The sequence below is a fragment of the Rhinoderma darwinii genome, chromosome 2 (genome assembly GCF_050947455.1).
Source record: "Rhinoderma darwinii isolate aRhiDar2 chromosome 2, aRhiDar2.hap1, whole genome shotgun sequence".
In the NCBI taxonomy this organism is placed as follows: Eukaryota; Metazoa; Chordata; class Amphibia; order Anura; family Rhinodermatidae; genus Rhinoderma; species Rhinoderma darwinii.
This window is the reverse complement of record NC_134688.1, coordinates 231,527,441-231,552,020: the sequence shown is the minus strand read 5'-3', so window position 1 is coordinate 231,552,020 and position 24,580 is coordinate 231,527,441. Positions and strand designations below refer to the sequence as shown.

The 24,580-nt window shown below is 43.2% G+C and overlaps 1 protein-coding gene across 1 annotated transcript in view; it reads left to right on the top strand.

The window, feature by feature from the left end:
• Positions 1-24,580, top strand: part of NXN (nucleoredoxin) — a 175,181-nt gene that overhangs the window by 106,678 nt on the left and 43,923 nt on the right. The window contains exons 2-4 of the mRNA XM_075850402.1: positions 2,189-2,306; positions 10,906-11,039; positions 11,625-11,725. Coding sequence (XP_075706517.1) covers positions 2,189-2,306; positions 10,906-11,039; positions 11,625-11,725 — 353 coding nt within the window. The remainder of the gene's footprint in view (positions 1-2,188; positions 2,307-10,905; positions 11,040-11,624; positions 11,726-24,580) is intronic.

Below are 24,580 nucleotides of genomic sequence, written 5' to 3'. Positions count from 1 at the left end.
GTAAAAGTCCAAGTGGGCGTGTATTATGTGCGTACATCGGGGCGTGTTTACTACTTTTACTAGCTGGGCGTTCTGACGAGAAGTATCATCCACTTCTCTTCAGAACGCCCAGCTTCTGGCAGTGCAGATCTGTGACGTCACTCACAGGTCCTGCATCGTGACGGCCACATCGGCACCAGAGGCTACAGCTGATTCTGCAGCAGCATCAGCAGGTAAGTAGCTACATCGATTTACCTGCAAACGCCGATGCTGCTGCAGAATCATCTGTAGCCTCTGGTGCCGATGTGTCCTCGCTCGTCTGACACGATGCAGGACCTGTGAGTGACGACACAGCGAGATCTCTCGAGAACACGGCTGTGTCTGCACTGCCAGAAGCTGGGCGTTCTGAAGAGAAGTGGATGATACTTCTCATCAGAACGCCCAGCTAGTAAAAGTATTAAAAACGCCCCGATGTACGCACATAATACACGCCCAGTTGTACTTTTACTTTTCAACACGCCCAGTTGTACTTTTGCAAGCCTCATTTGCATAAAAACAAAAATGGTCATAACTTGGCCAAAAATGCTCGTTTTTTAAAAATAAAAACGTTACTGTAATCTACATTGCAGCAGATAGGCGCTGCAATGTAGATTACAGTAATAGCAGATAGGGGCTGCAAAATCTGGTGACAGAGCCTCTTTAAATACGTAAACTTCACTGTTTTTTCTGGTAAATGAGAGCATTTTGTAGCAAGAGTTTGGCTGCAGATTGCTGCCACGTGTTATTAAAGCGTTGTTCACGGAATGAAGCAAACATTCAGTACTTACATTCTTGGTATTAAATACTTAAAATGGCTAAGTGTTCGTAACGGGATGGTTTCTTGATAAAATGAGCAGGAAGCATCAAGTAAGGAAATAGGATTAAACACTGATGCTCGAGGTGAAGTCATTGGCAGTTGCAGAGATTGGTATTACAGATGCCAGCGCTGCCCAATATTATTTAAAAGTGTATTGATTAAATACCACTTTTGGCTCATTTAATATGTAAGTTAGTGTTACTTACATATAGAGGGTTGCTACGGGGGTCAGACACGCCGGTCCCCCAGTTTTTACTGCCAGTCACCTGATCACGTCATGGCCTCTTAACATGCCCCCAGTGGTCGGCGAGTCATCCGTATTCACCCCCTGCTTAGAGTCCTCCACTTTTGCCTCTGCACATTTCCTGCATATACGTAGTGAATTGCAGTTGTATTACGCCGCCGCCTCGGAGATTCACAATTTCTTGTTGTTATACTGCTGTGATGCTGTATAAGATGATAATAGTGGACACCGTATTCTCACTTATATTATTGAAGACGGAACATTGTGTCTGCTAATATGTTACAGAGTCATGGCACACTAGAGGAGAGGCGTAGAGGGAGGAGTTTAGGTGGCATAATGGAGTGGAGGAGAGGGAGGGTTTCGAGCTGGGTGTGACTTACATGGCGCCCATTTCATTATCCTCTCAAAGAATAACGGACTTACCAGTGGAACGATTCATCCTGCCTCGGGATCGTCCCTCTATATGTTAGTAATGTTAATTTACATATTAAAAGAGCCTAAAGGTGTAATTGCCTGGAAAACCCGTTCAAATGAATAGTGTAAAAAAAAAATAAATATATATTTTTCCAAAGGAGCACATACATAATATACTGTGGCATGTAATAGATAGATATATAATGTGTAAGGCAAAGCTAGACGGTCATTATTCCTCTGTCTGGTCTAACTATGGTTGCCGTTACACATTTTGATAATGCGTGCGATTCATCAATTTTGATGTGCCATTTTTTGAATTGTTCGACTATCGCCTCTATTTGTAGAGGAATCATACAATGTGTCTCTTTATATGTAGTGATTTTTCAGTATTGTGATGAAGTTAGACCATAGTCACATGGTAAAGAGGCATGGGGAAAAGTACATTTGGTGCCAGCTACTATAAGGTTTTGCATGGCAACACCCTTTTTACTTGCAAGACCATCAAGAGATTTGCTGATCTTGTGATAAAAATCGCATTATTGAAGCATGTTAATCCAGAGGTGTCTAGCAGCAGCTTACTCCCATCTCCCTGTATGTAAGCTCCGCATGTTCGGCCGACAGCTATCTCATTTTCAATCACCTTTTAATTGTATATATATCGAGTTTCTATCTTTTTTTTTTTTTTGTATTTACAGTTGAAACTTTGGAACAAGTACAGAATTTCCAACATTCCCTCACTCATCTTTATTGAAGTGTCCACAGGGAAGATTGTGTGTAGAAATGGCCTCTTATTAATAAGAGATGACCCAGAAGGTCAGTATAACACTTACTTTTATTTATATGTATACACTAGATCTTCTCTCTCCATTAAAAAAAAATTATATGTTTGTGCTCATTTGTGACTACTTAAAATAATCTTGTATGTAACCCCTGCACATTTTTCCGTATAAAGCTGGCCATACACTTAGGCCTTGTTCACACGGCGTGTATTCAACGTGTTTTTGAAGCATTTTACGTCATGAAAATTGACATCAATGGGAAGACGCATTGTAGTGTATACGACAATGGGTTGTTTTTTTACGCTCGCGTGTTTAAAAAAATGCGTCGTGTAAAAAAAAAAAAAATCAGGTAAATTCTTGACATGTAAAATGCGTCGAAAACGCGCCGAATTCGCATAGTTAGTGGAAGTTCTGATTATGTGCCAAAAAAAAGTGACAAAAATTCGTCCAAAAACTCCTGTACTTTAAAAAGCGCTTTGCAAAAACTGTAGCGTTTTTGACGCGTTTAAATGTTGTTGTTTTTTAGCGCCATATGAACAAGGCCTTAAGATAAAACCAGCCAATATTGTTTGTGGGTGCCTGATGACATACCACCAATGGCAGAGGTCAGGGGGAAACTAATTGGGCATGTTGGACTTCAACATGCCCGATCCTTTGTCACCCCGGTAGAGAAACCTCTGACATAGGTGTCTGGCTGTGGCTTATTCTGCTTTCCTGATTTAAATAATCATGCATGCTCGGCCGAGTGCACATTTTTAAGCTGCCGTCAGATGATCGCTATCTTAAAGCGTAACTAAACGTTCGATCAACTTTTTATTTTCTAGCAGCATGTGTAATATAAATATATTTTGTAACATACTTTATTAATGAATTTGGGCTCCTTTTTGTCTTATATGTGTTTTAAATGGCCACTCGAACACTTTTCTACCACATTTTATTTCTTGTATTTCTCCTGTTGCTAGCAGAAATCCGTACACTGTGTGAATGTATCCGTGTACGAATTCTGCTGCCTGTGAGTACGGGTGGGTGGTGGCCCCATCCTGACATCAGATGCGCATGCCCCAATCATGACGTCAGGAAGGTCAGGAAGGTCTCTCTGCCTTTATGTACTATACAGCTCATGGAAGAGACTGTGTGCACTGGTCTCTGAATCTCCCCCTATCTCAGGACACTAATCTGAGCTGCTAATTAGCATCAGATAAGACTAGGACTGCTCTGTCCGTCCCCCCCTCCCCTCCAAGCACCCTGCCGTCCTGTCTTATCTTCCCTGCACTTGCCAGGGAAAGTGAATAACTCTGATTTCTTTCCTCTGGAGTGTGCAGAGATATTCACATCTCTGTATATAATGTGTTCTGCTGTGCATAGCTCAGTGCACACTCACAGTACTGTAGTTATACCTCAGAGTTAACTGCCCATGAAAGATACTGTCTGTTTTACTGTGTGTGATCGTAACATCACATACAGTAAAACACGCCCCTAGACACGCCCCTAGGAACCCTCCAGAATCAGGAAGTGTGAGAAAATAGATGTGGACGCGGTTTCACAAGAAAAAAAGGTACTTTGAAGTGGAAAAAATTGCTAGGGGTAATGTATTCACATAGAGGGACATAATAGCAGTTTAAATATTTATTTTTTTTGCGAAAGTTTAGCTACACTTTAAGTATACGGCTGGCTTAATTCTTTATCTCTAACATGTGACATGATGGTTGGTGATTTTCAGTGTGGAATCCTAAACAAATTACAGTACAATGCATGTGGAAACCTATCACGTTCAATACACAAAAAAAATCTTGTACCACATGAACATTTTGCATCGGATTTCAGCAGTTTATATTTCTGCTGTAGATGAACGTGTCCTATGAAGTAACAGTATTTCTGGTACAGTACATGTGGTGTGTGTGTTTGAGAGGAAATTATTTAGAGGGTTAAAGTTTAACCCCTTCCCGCTCCTTGACGTACTATTACGTCATAGCAGCTGTATCGTTCGCGCTCCATGCCGTAATAGTACGTCTCGGGAGTAACGGCCGCTTCGGCCGTCCTCCCGACACATACAGGAGCTGTGACGCTGCTGTCTTGTTCAGCAGCTGTCACAGCTCCTACAGCGGGGACCGATCGCTGTGTCCCCGCTGATTAACCCCTTAAAAGCCGCGTTCTATAGAGATCGCGGCTTTTTAGGGGTTAAGCTGCCATCGCCGGCCTGCTACGCGATAGCGGCCGGCGATGGTGACTATGGCAACCGGACACCAAACAATGGCGTCCGGCTATGCCATAGACGGAAGCCTAGTGGGTCCTGACAACGTCAGGACCCACTATGCTTGCTGTCACTGAGTAGCTGACAGTTCTAATACTCTGCACTACGCATGTAGTGCAGTGTATTAGAATAGCTATCAGGGCCTCCTGTCCTCAAGTCCCCTAGTGGGACAAAGTAATAAAGTAAAAAAAAAGTTAAAAAAAGATGTGTAAAAATAAGAAAATAAAAGATTTAAAAGTAAAAATCCCCCCTTTTTCCCTCATCAGTCCTTTATTATTAATAAAAATATATAAACAAACAAATAAACTATACATAATTGGTATCGCCGCGTCCGTAACGGCCTGAACTACAAAATTATTTCATTATTTATCCCGCACGGTGAACGCCGTAAAATAAAATAATAATAAACCGTACCACAATCACAATTCTTTGGTCACTTCACCTCCCAAAAAATGGAATAAAAAGAGATCAAAAAGTCGCATGTACCTAAAAATGGTACTGATCGAAACTACAGTTCGTTACGCAAAAAATAAGTCCTCGCACGGCTTTATTGATTGAAAAATAAAAACGTTCTGGCTCTTAGAATAAGGTAACACAAAAAGGGAATGATTTTTTACAAAACGTATTTTATTGTGCAAACGCCATAAGACATAAAAAAAACTATAAACATCTGGTATCGCCGTAATCGTATCGCCCCGCAGAATAAAGTGAATATGTCATTTATAGCGCACGGTGAACGCTGTAAAAAAAAAAAAGAATAGTAGAATTGCTGTTTTTTAGTCACCACTCCACCTAAAAATAGAATAAAAACTGATCAAAAAGCCGCATGCACCCCAAGAAAACTACAATGGATTCCTCAAGGGGTCTAGTTTCCAAATTGGGGTCACTTTTGGGGGGTTCCCAATGTTTTGGCACCACAAGACCTCTTCAAACCGGACATGGTGCCTAATAAAAAGGAGGGCTCAAAATCCACTAGGTGCTTCGGAGGCCGCTCCTTCAGTCCATTACCGCCCGAGGGCCACATGTGGGATATTTCTAAAAACTGCAGAATCTGGGCAATACGTATTAAGTTGCGTTTCACTGATAAATCCTTTTGTGTTATAAAAAAAATGGTATAAAGAGGATTTTCTGACAACAAAAAAAAATGTAAATTTCACCTCTACTTTGCTCTAAATTTCTGTGAAACACCTAAAGGGTTCATAAACTTTCTAAATGATGTTGTGAATACTTTGAGGGGTCTAGTTTCTAAAATGGGGTATTTCATAGGGGTTTCTAATATATGGGCCCCTCAAAGCAACTTCTGAACTGAACTGCAACCTAAAAAAATAAATAAATGAGGCAATACTTCGCTTCTTACATTATATTGATAAGGAGCCGTGCCCACCCCGAGATTACCCCAGTTTTGACCGTTTATATAAATGGAGACCCCTATTAGACCGTTTCAGTGCCCGGTTTTCCCAAGCATACACCCCCGAGAAGTGTATTTCTATTGATGAGTCCCTGGTACATTCTAAAGGGAGGGTTCAATTCCGCGAGTACCTGCCGGGTAAGAGGGCAAGATATGGCGTGAAGATGTCTAAGCTGTGCGAGAGTGCATCAGGGTATACCTACAGGTTTAGGATATATGAAGGAAAGGCCACCCCCAAACCAGACTGCATCCTGGACTACAATAGGTACATGGGAGGGATGGACTTGTCAGATCAAATCCTGAAGCCCTACAGTGCCATGCGGTGTGGTATAAGAAGCTGGCCGGGCACATCATACAGATGGCTTTGTACAATGCGTACGTGCTACGTCGATGTGCAGGCCAGACGGGAACTTTCCTGGAATTTCAAGAGGTGATTATCAAGAACCTAATCTTTAGGGACCAAGAAGGGGGGGCACCCAGTACTTCTAGAAGTGGGGCCACACGCATCGTACCAGGGCGGCAACACTTTCCAGGGGAAGTTCCCCAAACTGGCAAGAAGGGAAAAAGTCAAAAGAGGTGCAAAGTCTGCTATAAGAGGGCGATAAGGGATGACACAATATATCAATGTGACGCGTGTCCCGAATAACCAGAGCTCTGTATGAAAGAGTGTTTTAAAATTTATCATACATCCTTTGGTTTATAATTTTCCCCAATTTTACTTACCCTGATGCCCTTCGCACAGCTTATCCCCCCTCGTCTTTCCCCTCTGAGCCCTGCTGTGTGCCCAGGCAGCTGATAACAGCCACATGTAGGGTATTGCCATACCCGGGAGAACCCACATTACAGTTTATGGGGTGTAGGTCTCCGGTCAAAATGCTCACTACACCTCTAGATGAATGCCTTAAGGGTGTAGTTTTTAAAACGGGGTCACTTGCGGGTTTCAACTGTACTGGTACCTCAGGGGCTTCTGCATACATGACTTCGCACTAGAAAATCCCCAGTAGGCCAAATGGTGGTCCTTTCCTTCTGAGCCCTCCCATGGGCCCAAACGGCAGTTTATCACAACAAATGGGGTATTGCGGCTCTCAGAACAAATTGCGCAACAGAATGGGGTATTTTGTTTCTTGTGAAAATAAGAATTTTTGAGCTAAAATGACATATTATTGGAAAAAATATATATTTATTTAATTCCCAGCCCATTTCAAATAAGTTCTGTGAAGAAACTATGGGGTCTAAATGGTCACATTACCCATAAATGAATTCCTTGAGGGGTGTAGTTTCCAAAATGGGGTCACTTTTGGTGAGTTTCCATTGCTTTGATACCCCTGAGGCTCTGCAAATGCGACATGGCACCCGAAAACCAATCCAGCAAAATCTGGACTCCAACAAACATATAGCGCTCCTTTCCTTCTGAGCCCTCCCATGGGCCCAAACGGCAGTTTATCACCACAAATGGGGTATTGCCACACTAAGGACAAATTGGGCAACCAAATGGGGTATTTTGTTCCCTGTGATCACAAATGACATTTTATTGGAAAAAATGACATTTTTTTCATTTCACATCCCAATTCAAATACGTGCTGTGAAAAAACTGTGCGGTCAAAATGGTAACAACAACCATAAATGAATTCCTTGAGGGGTGTAGTTTCCAAAATGGGGTCACTATTGGGGGATTCCTACTGTTTTGGCACCTCAACACCTCTTCAAACCTGGCATGCTGCCTAAAATATATTCTAATAAAAAAGAGGCCTCAAAATGCACTAGGTGCTTCTTTGCTTCTGGGGCTTGTGTTTTAGTCCACGAGCGCAGTAGGGCCACATGTGGGACATTTCTAAAAACTGCAGAATCTGGACAATACATATTTAGTAGTGTTTCTCTGGTAAAACCTTCTATGTTACAGAAAAAAAAATGAATAAAATTGAAATTCCGCAAGAAAAATGAAATTTGCAAAGTTCACCTCCACTTTGCTTTAATTCCTGTGAAATGCCTGAAGGGTTAAAAAAACTTTCTAAATGCTGTTTTGAATACTTTGAGGGGTCTAGTTTTTAAAATGGGGTGTTTTATCAGGGTTTCTAATACATAGGCCCCTCAAAGCCACTTCAGAACTGAACAGGTACCTTAAATAAAAGGCATTTGACATTTTCTTAAAAATATGAGAAATTGCTGTTTATGTTCTAAGCCTTGTAACGTCCAAGAAAAATAAAATAATGTTCAAAAAACGATGCCAATCTAAAGTAGACATATGGGAAATGTGAACTAGTGACTATTGTGGGTGGTATAACCGTCTGTTTTACAAGCAGATGCATTTAAATTCTGAAAAATGCAATTTTTTCAAAATTTTCTCTAAATTTTGAAATTTTTCACCAATAAACACTGAATATATCGACCAAATTTTACCACGAACATGAAGCCCAATGTGTCACGAGAAAACAATCTCAGAATCGCTTGGGTAGGTTTAAGCATTCCGACGTTATTACCACATAAAGTGAAATATGTCAGATTTGAAAAATGGGTTCTGAGCCTTAAGGCCAAAACTAGGCTGCGTCCTTAAGGGGTTAAAGAAATCTCCGCTGGTTGCTCTGGAGCAACCAATTTCTTGTCTGTGCTTTTCTGTCTCCCTTTGCGGACTATCCTTAAAGTATATCTATGCTTTAAAAAAAACAACTTTTGGCCTGTCATAGTGACTTCAGCGATCGCTAAAACAAAGCGGCGGAAGCGCTGAGGTGAGAGCTGTGACGCTTCGTTTCTTGTCGGCTTTCCTCATAAAGCCGAACGAGCAGTGTATGGGCTCAATAGAAAGTCTGAGTATGTACAGCTGCTTGCTCGGCTTTCCAAGGAAATCCTAGCAGAAACGAAGCGGCACAGACCTCACCTGAGCCCTTCTCACACTTTAGTTTAGCGATCAGTGGGGGTCTCAGTGCTCGCACCCCCACTGATCAAAACTTCACTATGACGTGTAAAGTTTTTTAAGAGTATAGGTACACTCTTTAAGGCCGTTCAAACTGTTTTATTTTTTTTCAAAACCATTAATAAGGGATCCCTGACTACCATAGTCATTAAAGTGGTGATTTCAACAAGATTAAGGTCTTTTTAAAAGGTAGCCAGCATGGGGGAAGGTGGGTATGGCCACTCATCTCCCCTGCAGTGGCCACGGCATGGAAAATGTAGCATTACATGTATGGCTGGGCGATTATGACCTAAATCAAAATCCCGATTAATTGAACATGTAACCTCAATTCTGAATAATGAACGATTTTTTAGACCACATCCCTTTTTGCATGCCACACCCATGAATGCTATGCCATTGAATTCATATTTATCCCTTGAGCCTGCTGTATACTACTGTATATAATATACCCCTGACACGGCCCAACACAGTATATTGCCCCTATAGTTCTCCCCACACAGTATAATGCCCCTATAGCAGCCCCCACACATCGTAATGCCCCAATAGCAGCCCCCACACATCGTAATGCCCCCATAGTTGCCCACACACACACACACACTATAATGCCCCCATAGCTGCCCCCACACACTATAATGCTCCCCATAGCTGCCCCCACACATTATAATGCCCCCATTGCTGCCCTCCACACAGTGTAATACCCCTGTAGCTGCCGTCCACACAGTATAATGCCCCTATAGCTGGCCCCACACAGTATAATGCCCCTATAGCTGGCCCCACACAGTATAATGCCCTGATAGCTGCCCCCACATTGTGTAACGCCCCCATAACTGCCCTCTGCATATTATGCTGCTCCCACACACAGTTTATTCCCCCCATAACTGCCCTCTGCTCAGTATAATGGCCCCCATAGCTGCCCTCACTCAGTATAAAGTTCCCCACAGCAGCCGCCTCACTTTATTATACCCCGGATCTACCATTTGATTCAACGGTCTGCGTCCTAAAAAGGTACATAGAGTTTAAGTCCCTTTGCACATGACCGTAAAATATCTCCGTAATACGGTCCGCAATTACGTAAGCGTTTGCTTCTATTGGGCGCAGACACCTTTCAGTATCACTACGGATAGGTGTCTCCGTGCCGTAGAACCGTGTCGGGAATTATGGCGCATGTCCTACTTTTCGTATTGTACATGTCGCGCTCCCATATTTATGGGCTCCCATGATTACGGGCACGGCCGTGTGAATGAGGCCTAAAACGGGGGGAAAAATATAATTGAAAAAACCTAAATGTGCAAGATGACGTCTATTTAATTGCGCTGAATTTCGGTTTTGTTTTTTCTCTGATTAATTGCTCAGCACTAATTACATGCCACCCACTCAAATTAAAAACCGATCTATGGAATGCATGAATTGGTCAAGTCAGCCAGAGCAGTAATCACTCTTAGGGTATGTTCACACGCTTAGCAAAAAACGTCTGAAAAGGAGCGGTTTTCCCTTGATAATCGCTTTGTATTCTCAGACGTTTTTTAAGCCTCTCGCGATTATCGCTGCGCTTTTTACGGGCGTTTTTGTAGCTGTTTTTCTATAGAGTCTATGAAAAATGGCTCCAAAAACATCCCAAGTAGTGACATGCACTTCTTTTTCGCGGGCGTCTTTTTACGTGCCGTTTTTGGAGAATGAGGCGTAAAAAAACACCCTGTCGGAACAGAACGCCGTATTTCCCATTGAAGTCAATGGGCAGATGTTGTGCTTCTGATTTTTCAGGCGTTTTTTGACTACGTAAACTCCGCTAAATATGCCTGAAAACACTCCTTTGAACATACCCTAACAGAGCAGCTCTCCGTTCTGGCCCATAGTGGGGGAATTCCTCTTTGTGACATCCACATGCCTTAATAGAGCATATGGACAGGGGGTGTCGGACCTATTTTAAATACAAATTTGATCATACAAAAAAAAAATTATAGGGCTCGACCCCCCAAAATAACGATTTTTCTTAAATTAATTACAGAATACTGTTGCTATTTATAAGCATTCATTATGAATAATACAAATGTGATTATTTTACACAGGTCTAGAGTTCCCTTGGGGTCCAAAGCCCTTCAGTGAAGTTATTGCAGGTCCGTTGCTCAGAAACAATGGCCAGTCCCAGGATAGTAGTACTCTAGAAGGCTCTTATGTTGGTGTATATTTCTCTGCACATTGGGTGAGTAAATGCACATGAAATGTATCAAGCGTTTGATAAGAAATTAAAGAAATGCTCATTCCTTTGGAGATGCATTGTATACTGAAAAGAGTACATGGATTTTTAGGCGGTTTTGTGGCACAGGGTCTATATTCTGAATTAACAAATTGATCCATGTAAAGGCCCATTTAAATGTAGACGTTGTTCTAAGTGTTTGGAATGATAGCTGTTCAATGTAAATTAACAAATCCATAAACAATAAAAGTATAATTTATTGTTGGTGAGAATTGATCATCCATAGTCTTGTACTATTGCACAATATTACTAATTCGATTTGAAAATGCATGCAGTTTAGTTTGGTGTAAAGATCCATAACCATTTTGAAGCTGAGCTCTGTAATATATAAGTTTATGGTACATTATTTCTGAGTAGACCTGTCAGTGAGTCCCGCTTACCCCGCCCACACACAGTGATTGACAGCTTTCCCTGTGGGTACAGAGAAGCCCTTCAATCACCTGACAGGTTCTCTTTAAGAAAGTTGCAATTTCGTTGACATCCCTCCCTGTAAGTAAAAGTGATACGTGTATTTATTTGTTTAAAATTCAGTGTCCTCCATGTCGAAGCTTGACAAGAGTGCTGGTGGAAACTTACCGAAAAATTAAAGAGTTGGGGCAAAAGTTTGAAATTGTTCTAGTTAGTGCTGACAGGTAAGGTTCTTGTTTTAAACTTTTTATTTATTTAACTCTGCCATGGGTTGCACTGCCGTGGATGTAAGTAATATGGCATGACTTTAAATCCTTGTCACAACTAGACTATAAGGGCTAAGTCTTGGTATCATATTAAAGGCCAGAAGCTTAGCTTCTAAATACCAGAATCTAAGCTCTAGATGCACTTTTTTTTAAGTCAGGGAGCAGGATGAGAAGTTTTATTTCTTGATTCTGTGTCTCTGTAAGGCCGTGTTTACATGGCATATGCATACCTCCCAACCGTCCCGGATCCGGCGTGACAGTCCCGGTTTCTCACCGCCGTCCCGGGCAGTCTGCAGAATGGGACACTTGGGACAATGGGAAAACAGCTGATCGCTGCTGACAGGCGCCCTGCATGCCAGACGTCTGCAGCAGCGATCAAAAGAAGGCAGGAGTCTTGCGGCGGTGTGCTCACTGGGATCGATGCCGGCACGGGAGTGGACCAGTCCAGTCACCTGACCTGTCATCTGACCTCACCGGTCAGGTGACTGGTCAGGTGACTGAACTGGTCCACTCCCGGGCTTGCATCGACACCAGTGAGAACGCCGCCGCAAGACTCCTGCCTTCTTGTGACGGTGAGTGAAAGCAGAGCGGAGAGTGGCAGCAGTAGGGCCGGCTACCTCTTATAAGGGGGTTATGTTGCGCTACCTACAGGGAGCTATCTACAGGGGGGCTGTGTCTGGCGCTATGTACAGGGGGGCTGTGTGGAGCTATCTACAGGGGGACTGTATCTGGAGCTATCTACAGGGGGGTTATGTGTGGAGCTATCCGCAGGGGGGCTGTATCTGGCGCTATGTACAGGGAGGCTGTATCTGGCGCTATGTACAGGGGGGCTGTGTCTGGAGCTATCTACTGGGGGGCTGTGTGGAGCAATCTACAGTGGGGCTATGTGTGGAGCTATCTACAGGTGGGGCTGTGTGTGGCGCTATGTACAGGGGGGCTGTGTGGAGCTATGTACAGGGGGGCTGTGTGTGGAGCTATGTACAGGGGGGCTGTGTGTGGAGCTATGTACAGGGGGCTGTGTGTGGCGCTATCTACAGGGGGCTGTGTGTGGCGCAATCTACAGGGGGGACTGTGTGGCGCGATCTACAGGGGGCTGTGTGTGGCGCTATCTACAGGGGGGGCTGTGTGTGGCGCTATCTACAGGGGGGGCTATATGTGGCGCTATCTACAGGGGGGCTGTGTGTGGCGCTATCTACAGGGGGGCTGTGTGTGGCGCTATCTACAGGGGGGCTGTGTGTGGCGCTATCTACAGGGGGGCTGTGTGTGGCGCTATCTACAGGGGGGCTTTGTGTGGCGCTATCTACAGGGGGGGCTATGTGTGGCGCTATCTACAGGGGGGCTGTGTGTGGCGCTATGTACAGGGGGGGCTGTGTGTGGCGCTATGTACAGGGGGGGCTGTGTGTGGCGCTATGTACAGGGGGGCTGTGTGTGGAGCTATGTACAGGGGGGGCTGTGTGTGGCGCTATCTACAGGGGGCTGTGTGTGGCGCTATCTACAGGGGGGCTGTGTGTGCCGCTATCTACAGGGGGGGCTGTGTGTGCCGCTATCTACAGGGGGGGCTGTGTGTGGCGCTATCTACAGGGGGGCTCTGCTACCTGTCATTTGAAAAGTCATCAACCACAGGGTCTCCCTCTTGACTTTCATTGTTCTCAGTCTTTTGTTTTGTCCTGCTGCTGCTGCCGCCGTGATGAGCAAATGTTATACCCATGATAGGAAAAGTAACATAAAGACGACATAACCGGATCCATAATATCTGTGATATCCAGACAGTCTAGAGATCCGCAGTGAGAATGTGTGCTTATTATTTGAAGAAGGATCTGGCCGTGATTTGATGTGTTTATGTGGGATATTGGGCGTGGTTAGGGGCGTGGCTTAAAATGACCCTCTTTTCCGAATTCAAAAGTTGGGAGGTATGACTATGCTCTGGTGGAAGAATTGTAGGCTGAATTCAAGAGAAAACAGTCTGATGTTCAGGCTCTTTTGGAGCAGATTTTAACGGTGTTTTTTGCGTATTTTGAGGCTTTTTCTTTTAAGCGTATGGGAAATTCAGCTTGTAAACTTTTCTTCAAAGCATATGTTGTGCTTGGGTCAGACTTTTAGCCACATACATAAACGTGTTCGCATTTTATTTATGTATTTTTTTTACACAATGTCACACTTTGATGCAAATTAGCATGAACAGATTGTAAAGTGCTAGGTGGCACTTTTACAATGTGCCAAGTGTCTACTTTCATAAAATCTATTGGTATTAGATATGGCCCCATGCACACGAACGTGCTTTTGCGCCCGAAATTCCGCCGAGAATCCACGGGAGAATTGCAGTCCCATTAATTCCTAAGGGGCCATGCACACGACCGTGGTTTTCACGGTCCGTGCATGGCCGGGGAGCCTTGACCGCAGGAAGAACGGGCATGTCTTATTACGGCCGTGTTCTGCGGTCCAGGCTCATTGAAAATAATGGCCACGGCCATGTGCAAGGCCTGTGATTTGCTCACGGCTGACAGTCCGGTTCCGGCCGACCCGAAAATCACGGCCGTGCACATGGCTACGGTCGTGTGCATGAGGCTTAAACATGATTTTTTTTTATTCTGGGTATGTCCTGGCAGTGAAAAGGTTAACCTATTCACTGCTGTGAGAATTTTCAGTTTCACCTAATCTTGTCTGTCAGATTTACGTTGCATCGTGATGGTCAGAATAGCGTACCATGCGGTATACTATCCAGTTAAAAAAAAAAAAAAAAACAAATACCAGCCTATTATAAGTGAATCTGCCATGGATTCTGTAAATATGGGAGCCATAATGTCAGTGTAAACAGAGCCTTCTAAAACTTAGTGAAGCACCTCTTGCAGGCAGCTCTGCCATTGAATAGGCAAAGGCATACAGAAAGGCAAAACGGTCAGCACGAGCCAATGCTACTGTTGGCTCCTTCCGTCAGTAAATCCTGGTTAGAGCTGGCAGAAGAGACGGAAGCAATCATTGGCTGCTTGCTCCATGTCTAGTACCTTTTATTTACATAAAAAACATTTACTTAATGCTTACTTGATGCCCATCTCTTGGTAAGATAAAGCAGCAGCAACAATTAACACTTAGGCCTCGTGCACACTTCCGACACATTTTTCACGGCCGTTTGTGACGGATCCGTGTGGCCGTTTTAGCGGCCGTGTGCACTCCGTGTTTTCGTGTCTGTGTGCCGAGCATGGTACTGTCCAGGGTGCTGAAAGAGTTAATGGGCTGCACTGATCGGCGGTAACTCTTTCAGCACCCTGGACAGTACCATGCTCGGCGCTCGGAAAATACAATTTTAATGTAATAAAAAAAAAAAATCATACTTACTTTCCTCCTGTCCGGCCTCCAGCGATGACGTTGCCGCTGCAGCCAATCACAGGCTGTAGTGGCGGTCACGCACGCCAGGATGACGTCAGAAGGCCGGCCTCCAGGGATGACGCTTCATCCCACGTGACCGCCTCTGCAGCCAATCACAGGCTGCAGCGGCCTCTGCAGCCAATCACAGGCTGCAGCGGCCTCTGTAGCCAATCACAGGCTGCAGTGGCCTCTGCAGCCAATCACAGGCTGCCGCGTCATTCTGGAAGGTCGGACTGGAGGAAGAAGAGGGACTCGTCACCAAGACAACGACCGGGTACGTATGAACTGATTTTTATTTTATTTTGAATCAGCAGCCTCTTTTCTCTATCAGTGATTGATAGAGACAAGTGGCTACCGATTAGTGTAATATCTCTGTTATGTTTTTCTGCCCGCCCGGCCGTTTCTAGGCAACGGCTCCGTCACACACGGACGGCACACGGCTTCCGTGTGCCTTCAGTTTTTTTGACGGCCCCATTGACTTGCATGGGCCTCACGGTCATGGAATCTCGGACCAAAGTAGGACATGCTCTACTTTGGACCGGAACGGAGCAACGGGACCATCAAAAAAACTAAAGTGTGCATGGCCCCATTGAAATGAATGGGTCAGGGCTGAAACGGCTAGCACCCTGAAGAAAAAGACTGAAGTGGGCATGGGGCCTTAATAGAGTCTCATTTACATGTACAAATCATTCCATTAATGGTTACGTCTTGCAGCGATCATAATGTAAATGCAGAAAAATTATTGTAGAATTTATCATTTGTCATGTAAATGGTGTTTTTATTTTAACTTTTCCAATAAGATTTGCATTTACAAATGTCCTCCTACGTATGATAGTTGTAATGATGTTTAACTACGTGCAGGCGTTTCTTTGTCAGGAGTTTAATAAAATTATATGTAAGCTGCCTCTATTTGTGTAACCCTTTAGATCCTACAGTCGAACATGCATATGGTACCGACACGTCTGACATTGTAGACTAATTATAGTAACTACCTAGTGTGCCATCATTTACCATCTAGCTAGCATGCTGTATGTGTAGTCAAAGTATATTTGTACAAAAAATATGTGGGATATATTATTTTATTTTTGTTGCAAGTTTCTTTATTACTGGAACATTAGCAGATGGCCCATGGGAGTTGTATTACACAATAATTCAAGTCTCCCTGGTTTGGCACTGCAGGATTGTAATGGTGACATCACTGGTCTTGTATGTTTTGGCTCTGTTCTCAGCTGTTTTCTTAGAGTTCAGAAAATTCTTTATTACATTGTAAAATGCTGTAATTGTGCAGTGATGCAAGTATCAACTCAATCGGAAAGTAGGTTTTTAATCCGTGGAAGCTAGGATTGTCACAATACCAGAATTTTGACTTCAATACCGATATTTAGTATAGTATCACGATTCTCAATACTAAAACGATACTTTGCCAACAATAAAAAAAAGTCCTTCCTTTTTCTGATGTAAGGCACATGGTGTTATCAATTTTGAACCTCCATGTGACTCACTTTAAAGGCTATGTACACCTCTGAAATCGATTTTATTTATTAAAAAAAAAAAAGTCAATCAGTGTAAATTCACTTTTATTAAAAATAATTTCTAATTTTTGATATACAGCTGCTCTGTTTTCTGTATACAGAGCAGCTGTATTTAGCGCTAAGACGTGAATCCCTCAGGTCTGCAGTACGGACAGGTTCAGTGTCAGTGGGTCGACACCCAGGATCCACTTCATGTGCTCGACTACAGGTGGATGGACCTACTGACGCTGAACCCATCAGTCCCGCGGCCAGACGGATTCAGGTCTTAGCGCACGATACAGCTGCTCTGTATACAGGACACAAAGCGGCTGTATCTCAAAAAGTTAAAAGAAGTTTTAATAAAAAATAATTCTAAAGTTGCACAAAACTGATGGACCTTTTTCATAAAAATAAATAAACTGCTTTCGAAGATGTACATAGCCTTTAATAGTTTTTAACCCGATCATGTACCTCACACATTAACCCAATGTTGCCATTATGACTGTGAGGTACTTGTGGTCACCTACCATAATCATTATAGTTCAATTACAGTTGTAATATGCAACATGGTGTTAATGTGTGAGGTGCAAGATGGTTAATTACTATTAATGAGAGGTTCAAAATAGATAACACCATGTGTCCTGTATATAGTCCCACACACAGTGCCCCCTGTTGATAGTGCCACTTACAGTGCCCCTTGGAGATGGTGTTCCTGTGAGATAGTGCCAACTAAATAAAATAAAAGTTACATACTCACCTCCCACCGTTCCCACGCTGTCTTCCAGCGATGCAGGCCTGGTCTCTTCTAACCAGGCCTTCTCAAGCAGAATGACGTAGGAGGCGCGATGTAATCACGCCGCCTTCATCTCTGGTAAAGCGCCGAAAGGCAGGAATCGGAGACTAGCCAGAGCAAGTCCTTTCTCAATTGTATCCGCAGATCCCCAGTTCCGACCCGGCTGTTGTTATCCCAGCCCTGCCTGCTGCTAAGCTGAACGGTTGCACACCTTCGTATTGAAACACGTAAATTTATGGTATAGACCCGTTTGCCCCTGCCCATTATCGAAAATGCAATTCATCGTGCAACTGCTTGTAAAGGTTTTTACTAATCTGTACATATAAGTTAATTTTTTTCCCCATCCAACTGATGTGTCCTATCTATCAGATTGTAGATTATGCAAATCACACATGCAGAACGGGCATGATGTGCCCTGCAACACATACATAAGGCTTCTGAAGTATTAACAGACAAAACAGAATAGACACCATTGTACATTATATGTGCACATGCCAGGGAGTTATACTGTATTTAGAAGTATAGAAAAATCAGGCTGTCTGTCTCAGAATGAATGTACGTGGAGATTTCCATATTATTCAATGGACAGTCACTGAGCATGTGAGGTCACCTTTCCACTAAGAATGGGGATTGGGAGCCCCTCTTTCCAGGATTAGTAGGCACATCACACTACTACATTTTTATCTGATTGTAATTCTCATTAGCTTGTTTGTTTATTGTTCTGATGTGAATGATTGAATCTGAAGTTTGTATGTGGTGGGTGAGCCTATGAATATTATGAGAGGAGTAACGGGACAAGTTAATAAGCAGGCTCGCGGGCTGAAAAGGTGTCAGAAGCCAATGGCAACAGTTCCAATAAAATTGATGTCTCTTACCTTTTTGAGTTACTATTGATAAATATCTTCTCCCATGGCTCTTTTATTAATCCTTATCTAGGTTTTGCTCTCTAATATTGTTTTCTGCATTACTGCCACTAGCACTTGGCAGGTCTGCACAACAGCAGTGAATCTGATAAGTGAAAAGGAGAATTGTTGATCGTTTTAGGCGATGTTCACACGGGGGAAACACTGCGTAAAAGTACACCGTGTACCCGTCATGTAACCTGCAGGGAATTCCAGCCAAAAAACGGCACCAAATTGTGGTACAGTTTTTCGGGCAGAATTTCAACTGCGGAAAACAGTGGTTGAGGAAGAAAAAATAAAAGGTTCAAACTAACCCCGGTCTCTGTTGTCTTAGCGAAGCTTTCGTCTGTTTTTGTCCAAGCCGGCCTCCTGGAATGCCGCTGTAGCCCATGTGACCTCTGCAGAAGTCACATGGGCTTCAGCGTGATCCCTGGAGGCCGGCCTGAACGAAAACAGACGAAAGCGTCGCTATGACACCGGCTGGGTTGTAAGTATTAGGCCCTGTTCACGCTGAGTTTTTTGCAGGCAGAAAATTCTGCCTCAAAATTTGGATCTGCCTTCACGTCGTTTGCCGCGTTTTTCACCCACGGCCATTGAGCGCCGCTGGCAAAAACGCCAAGAAAAACGCTTTCTCTGCTTTCCACTGATGTCAATGGGAGGTCAGAGATGCAAACGCCTGAAGATAGGGCATGTTGCTTCTTTTTCCCGCAAGCCAGTTTTACCGCTCGCAGGAATAAAACGCCTCCACCTCCCATTGTAATCAATTCATTTCTGGTAGTTCAGCCTCTCCTCCATAAAATATCTGCACCGCTATCTTCCTCTTGCTAATTGACGTCCTCAGAGCTAGGATAATAACCCTCCATATGTTCTACTTGTTGCTCCTTTTTGATAATTGGCCAACAATCCTGTTTATAGATTTTTGTATAATAATTTTATGTGTTCCCTTGATTGTAATGTGTAGATTGCTTGTTTATTGTTTCATGGTCTATACTGCATCTGTACTCTTGTTTGTACCTCCGTAATAAAAGGAGTTTGAAAAAAAAATCAAATAAAAATGAGCGCTTCTGCTGGCTAAATACTCGATGATCCAGTGAGAAGCACGGAATAGAACCTTTCACAATTTATTTCGTATATCAGGGGACGGTAAACTTAATCGTGGTAGGCAATGTTTCTTGGCAATAGCTGAATAGTGTTGGAATGAATAGGCGGTGAGCTGGCTGGCTGGAAACTTTTCTTCTAAGCGAGATGCATTTCAGTAAAAAGTATTATGGTTGTTGTCCATGGAAATAAACCATCAATACATGTAACAATTTCTTATATTATAACTGTTCATCATTGTCGAGGCTGCATTTTGGTGACTCATATAACAGAATAAGATCTCATCCACAGATTAGCAGAACTACGTAGCAGGGTAACCAGGCTCTCTTGGATTGGTTTACCATTAAAGGAGCATTCACAACGCTCACATTTATGATATACACAGGATATGCCATAAATGTGTAAACGGTGTGGGTCCCACCTGAGAATAAATGGGGAGATGGCCACTCATGTGCCGATCTTGCTTACCCATCTATGTCTGAAACACCCATAAAACTGAATGGAGAGCGCTGCGCACACGCGCAACCACCTCTACATTCATTCACCACGTAGATGTGTTGGTCAGTCGCTGGCGAGTTGGAAATACCCCTGAAAGGTTTGATGTGCCACTTCTTAATAAACTGCATCTTTGTAAATGACGAGGTAATCATTGCCCATTGTGACCAGCTCTTATATATTGGTCTGAGAAAGTGATGTCAAATATGTTACATGTAATGGTGTATTCACATGTGCAGGTTTTGATCAGCTTCTTTTTATGCAGTTTTTGAAGCCAAGACCCGTAGTGGATCAAATAGGAGGAGGAGTATCTGTCCTTTATACTTTCTGTCCTTTTATGATGCATCTCTGGTTTTGGCTTCAAAAACTGCATTAAATAAAACCTGCACATGTGAATACACCATTAAATATGTGTACAGCTTTGGAAGAGTGTTGTGATTATTAAAATGACTAAATCCAATTAATAATACCTAGTTCACACAGCGTTATTTGACGCTGTTTTTGATGCAGACACCGTGCCAAAAAAAATCTGAAAACGCCTCCCATCAATTTCAGTGGGATGCGGAGGCGTTTTCCAGTGAGCGTTTTTTTAGCGCAAAGCTTTTTAGGTGTTTCCATCTTTGACGAAAAACGCTCTGAGCGTTTTTTGCTGCATTCAAAAACTTGGCAAAGAAATTGCAGGCAGGTCAAAATCTGCCAAAAAACACAGCAAAGAGAGTGCATGTAGGTCAAAATCTGCCTCAAAATTGAATTTTGACGCAGATTTTCATCTGCCTGCACTCTTTGCCGTGTTTTTTGGCCGCGGACATTGAATGCCGTGGGCGAAAAACCCAGCGAAAACCGCTTTCTCTGCCTCCCATTGATGTCAATAGGAGGTCAGAGACGGAAACGCTTGAAGAAAGAGCATGTCACTTTTTTTCCCTGCGAGCCTTTTTTTTTTTCCTTCGCACCTCCGCCTCCCATTGATTTCGGCTGATTTCCGTCGCGGTTTCCGCGTCAAAAACCGTGCCAAAAAACTCTGTGAAGGGAGCACCACAGGAAAAACTGATGCACTGTGGGAAGATTTACTAATACTGTGTTAAATTCAGATAGCTTAGAATTAGATGAGAGACGCCCAGTTTATCAAAGTTGCTTATGCTAGATGATAAATTTGGCGCATCTTTAGACACTTCTGTTTTAACTTTCATACCACCTCTTACTTTGCTTATTTTAGTCCACATTTTTTGCACCTAAAATTTGGCGTATCTTGAGCTATGCCCCCTTTCACTGTAAAACACACCCCCTTGTCGACTGCACCACAAATCTCATTTCTTTTGCTTCATACCATTAATAATATTGTCTAAAAGGATTTGCGCCAAAAGAAAGTGCAACTTAGGCCACAATGCTGGTGCAACACTAAGGGCTTGTCCACGTGTAGCGGACTTACTGCGTATTTTCCGTCCGGAAATGCGGACGGAAAATACGCAGCAGAATGTACTAGCAGCAAAGTGGATGAGATTTAACAAATCTCATCCACACGCTGTGTTAAGTTTCTGACCAGAAATTTACATGCGGTGCGTATCTTTCGTACCGCAGCATGTCAATTCCTGCTGCGGAATGTGGACTGAATTGCTGCGTTTTTCAGAGGATGTGTCACCATCTCCTAACATTGAGAGAAACGCAGCAAAAGCACGACACGTCTTTTCTGCAGTAAAAAACTCAGGAAATTGAGTGGTTTTTCCGCAGCGGAACTCCTGCTAGTTTCTGCGGAATTGCTGCAGAAATTTTATGCAGCAATTCTGTTACGTGTGGACAAGCCCTAATAGTAAGTTTGATGTTGATTGAATGGCCCTGCACTGTCAGTTCTTTTCCATATCAATGTGTCCATACTACCCAGAATTACAGTGCTACCACTTAGGGCCTGTCCACACGTAGCAGAATAGCTGCCTTTTTTCCATCCGGAATTATGGACAGAAAAAACGCAGCATAATACAGTAGCAGCAAAGTGGATGAGATCGAATAAATACTGAGCGGGAAAAACGAATTCCAGATGTTGCAATTTTTGCTGTTGAAAAGCTGCGCATGTTCAGCAAAAATCAAGGGAAAAAATAACATTTCTGTTTTACAGTAAAAAAATAAAACATTCTAACCGAAAATTCGCACCAAATCATGTTTAATTTGGTGTCGATTTTCGTCCGGATTTGCCACTGTGGAAACAGAATTATCGGCAGCAAATACAACCTGTGTGAACATGATGAGACCAGGCGACATGAAGTGTTTTACCCCAGCAGCAGTCTGGTGTACTGTAACAGAGGCCCGCATTTTACTAAATTCTATTTAGACTAAGGCTGGGTTCACACGACCTATTTTCAGGCGTAAATGAGGCGTATTATGCCTCGATTTACGTCTGAAAATAGGGCTACAATACGTCGGCAAACATCTGCCCATTCATTTGAATGGGTTTGCCGACGGATTGTGCAGACGACCTGTCATTTACGCGTCGTCGTTTGACAGCTGTCAAACGACGACGCGTAAATTGACTGCCTCGCCAAAGAAGTGCAGGACACTTCTTTGCAACGTAATTTGAGCCGTTCTTCATTGAAGTCAATGAAGAGCAGCTCAAGATTACAGGCGTCAAAGACGCCTCGCATAATGCGAGGAGGAGCTTTTACGTCTGAAACGAGGCAGCTGTTTTATCCTGAAAACAGTCTGTCATTTCAGCCGTAAAAGCCTGCTAGCGTGTGAACATACCCTAAGTAAGAAAACCACACCAGACCCTAAAATGTATGTGGTTCTGTGCCAAACGACAGCACACCCCATTTCTGGTATTTTTGTATTTTTTTCATGTGGGAATAAAGATGGCAGTAAACTGCGTGTAGAAATACACTACGGGATATTTTATAAGTGGTAATGTGATTTCCCATAGAAGCAGTAAAGAGTGTCGCTGATCGCAGCACCATAAGGGTTAAGAATAAAGCTCTGTATATCTATAAGACTTCAAGCTGATAATAGAATATGATATACAAAATGACAGAACTTCCAACTTTTCGATTTCGATGATAACTGACATAGAATACGAAGTTCGAAGAATGGTAAACTTTAGTTTACTTTAATGTGGATATGTCACATTTTACGCTACTCTGTTCAAGGGCAGCATAAAGAAGTAAGACCCGCTGATTTATGCGTCACTTATTAGTTAATGTGCCATAGTTTCGGAGTATTTTCGTAGTTTTACTTGCGGCGTGCCTCCAGTGCTGCAACAAGCTGGAGTCCAAGTAGATTCATATATTCACACTCTCAAGCTGATTGCCATTTTTCTTGATATTGGGGTGTAGTCACAGGCAGCAGACTAAAATTCAGCTCCATTCATCTGGATGGAACTTGCAAAAATCTATGCTGCTGCAGAAACAAACCCATTCAGATAAATGGAATGGATTTTCAGTCGCATAAAATTTCTGCCAAAAAATCTGCCACTTGTGACTGCACCCTTACTGTGAATAAAAGAATAGTCAGTAAGCGCCTGGAGGACCGGGTGGAGGAGGGGGCAGCGTGAATATATAAATATAGTTCGGACTCAAACTTGCAGTGCCGGATACTCCCCGCAAGTATAACTACTAAATACTCAGAAACTACGACGTATTAACTAATAAGTAACAGAATGCTGAAATCAAACTTCCCGTATGAGGGTAGCAGAAATACACGAGATCCGCTTTAATTTCAATTTTATTTTTCATATTGTTTCAGTTGTGTGAGTGAGTCGCCAATAGAATAGAAGGGAGAGAAGAATTTGTTTAATAAGCAAAGATATGACTAGTATATAAGCATAAACCACCACATTAAGGCCGTGTTCACACAGGGCGGATACGCAGCCCAAAATCACGCAGTATATCTGCCCTGTGCACTGCAGGGAATTCCGGGCGAAAAAACGCACTAAACTGGTGGTTTTTCACCCTCTGAATGTCCGCTGCGGAAAACTGCTGCATTACCCAGTCTGCTAGCAGGCCAGCCTCCTGAGATGACGTTTCATCCATGTGACTGCCACTACAGCATGTGATTAGCTGCAGCGGCGGGCACACGGAATGAAGCGACATCCCTGGAGGCCGGCTTGGAGGAAGAAACCGATTCCTAGGTAAGTATAATGGGGTTTTTTTTATTCAGAGTTGCATTTTTTGCGGCAGAATCTCTACGAACCCGCCGCAAAAAAACGCAACAACTTCTTCTATTTGTTGCAGGTTTTACCTCCCCATTGAATTCAATGGGGAAAACACACAGCAAATACAATTGACATGCTGTGGAATAAAATTCTACACCGCAGAATAAAGATAAAGATCATGCATGTATCTGCCCAATGAGCAACATTACATAGTTACATAGTTACATAGTTAGTACGGCTGAAAAAAGACACATGTCCATCAAGTTCAACCAAGGGAAGGGAAAAGGGAAGGAAAAATTTCTACACATAGGAGCTAATATTTTTTTGTTCTAGGAAATTATCTAACCCTTTTTTAAAGCCATCTACTGTCCCTGCTGTGACCAGCTCCTGCGGTAGGCTATTCCATAAATTCACAGTTCTCACTGTAAAGAAGCCTTGTCGCCTCTGCAGCTTGAACCTTTTTTTCTCCAGACGGAGGGAGTGCCCCCTTGTTTTTTGAGGGGGTTTTACAAGGAACAG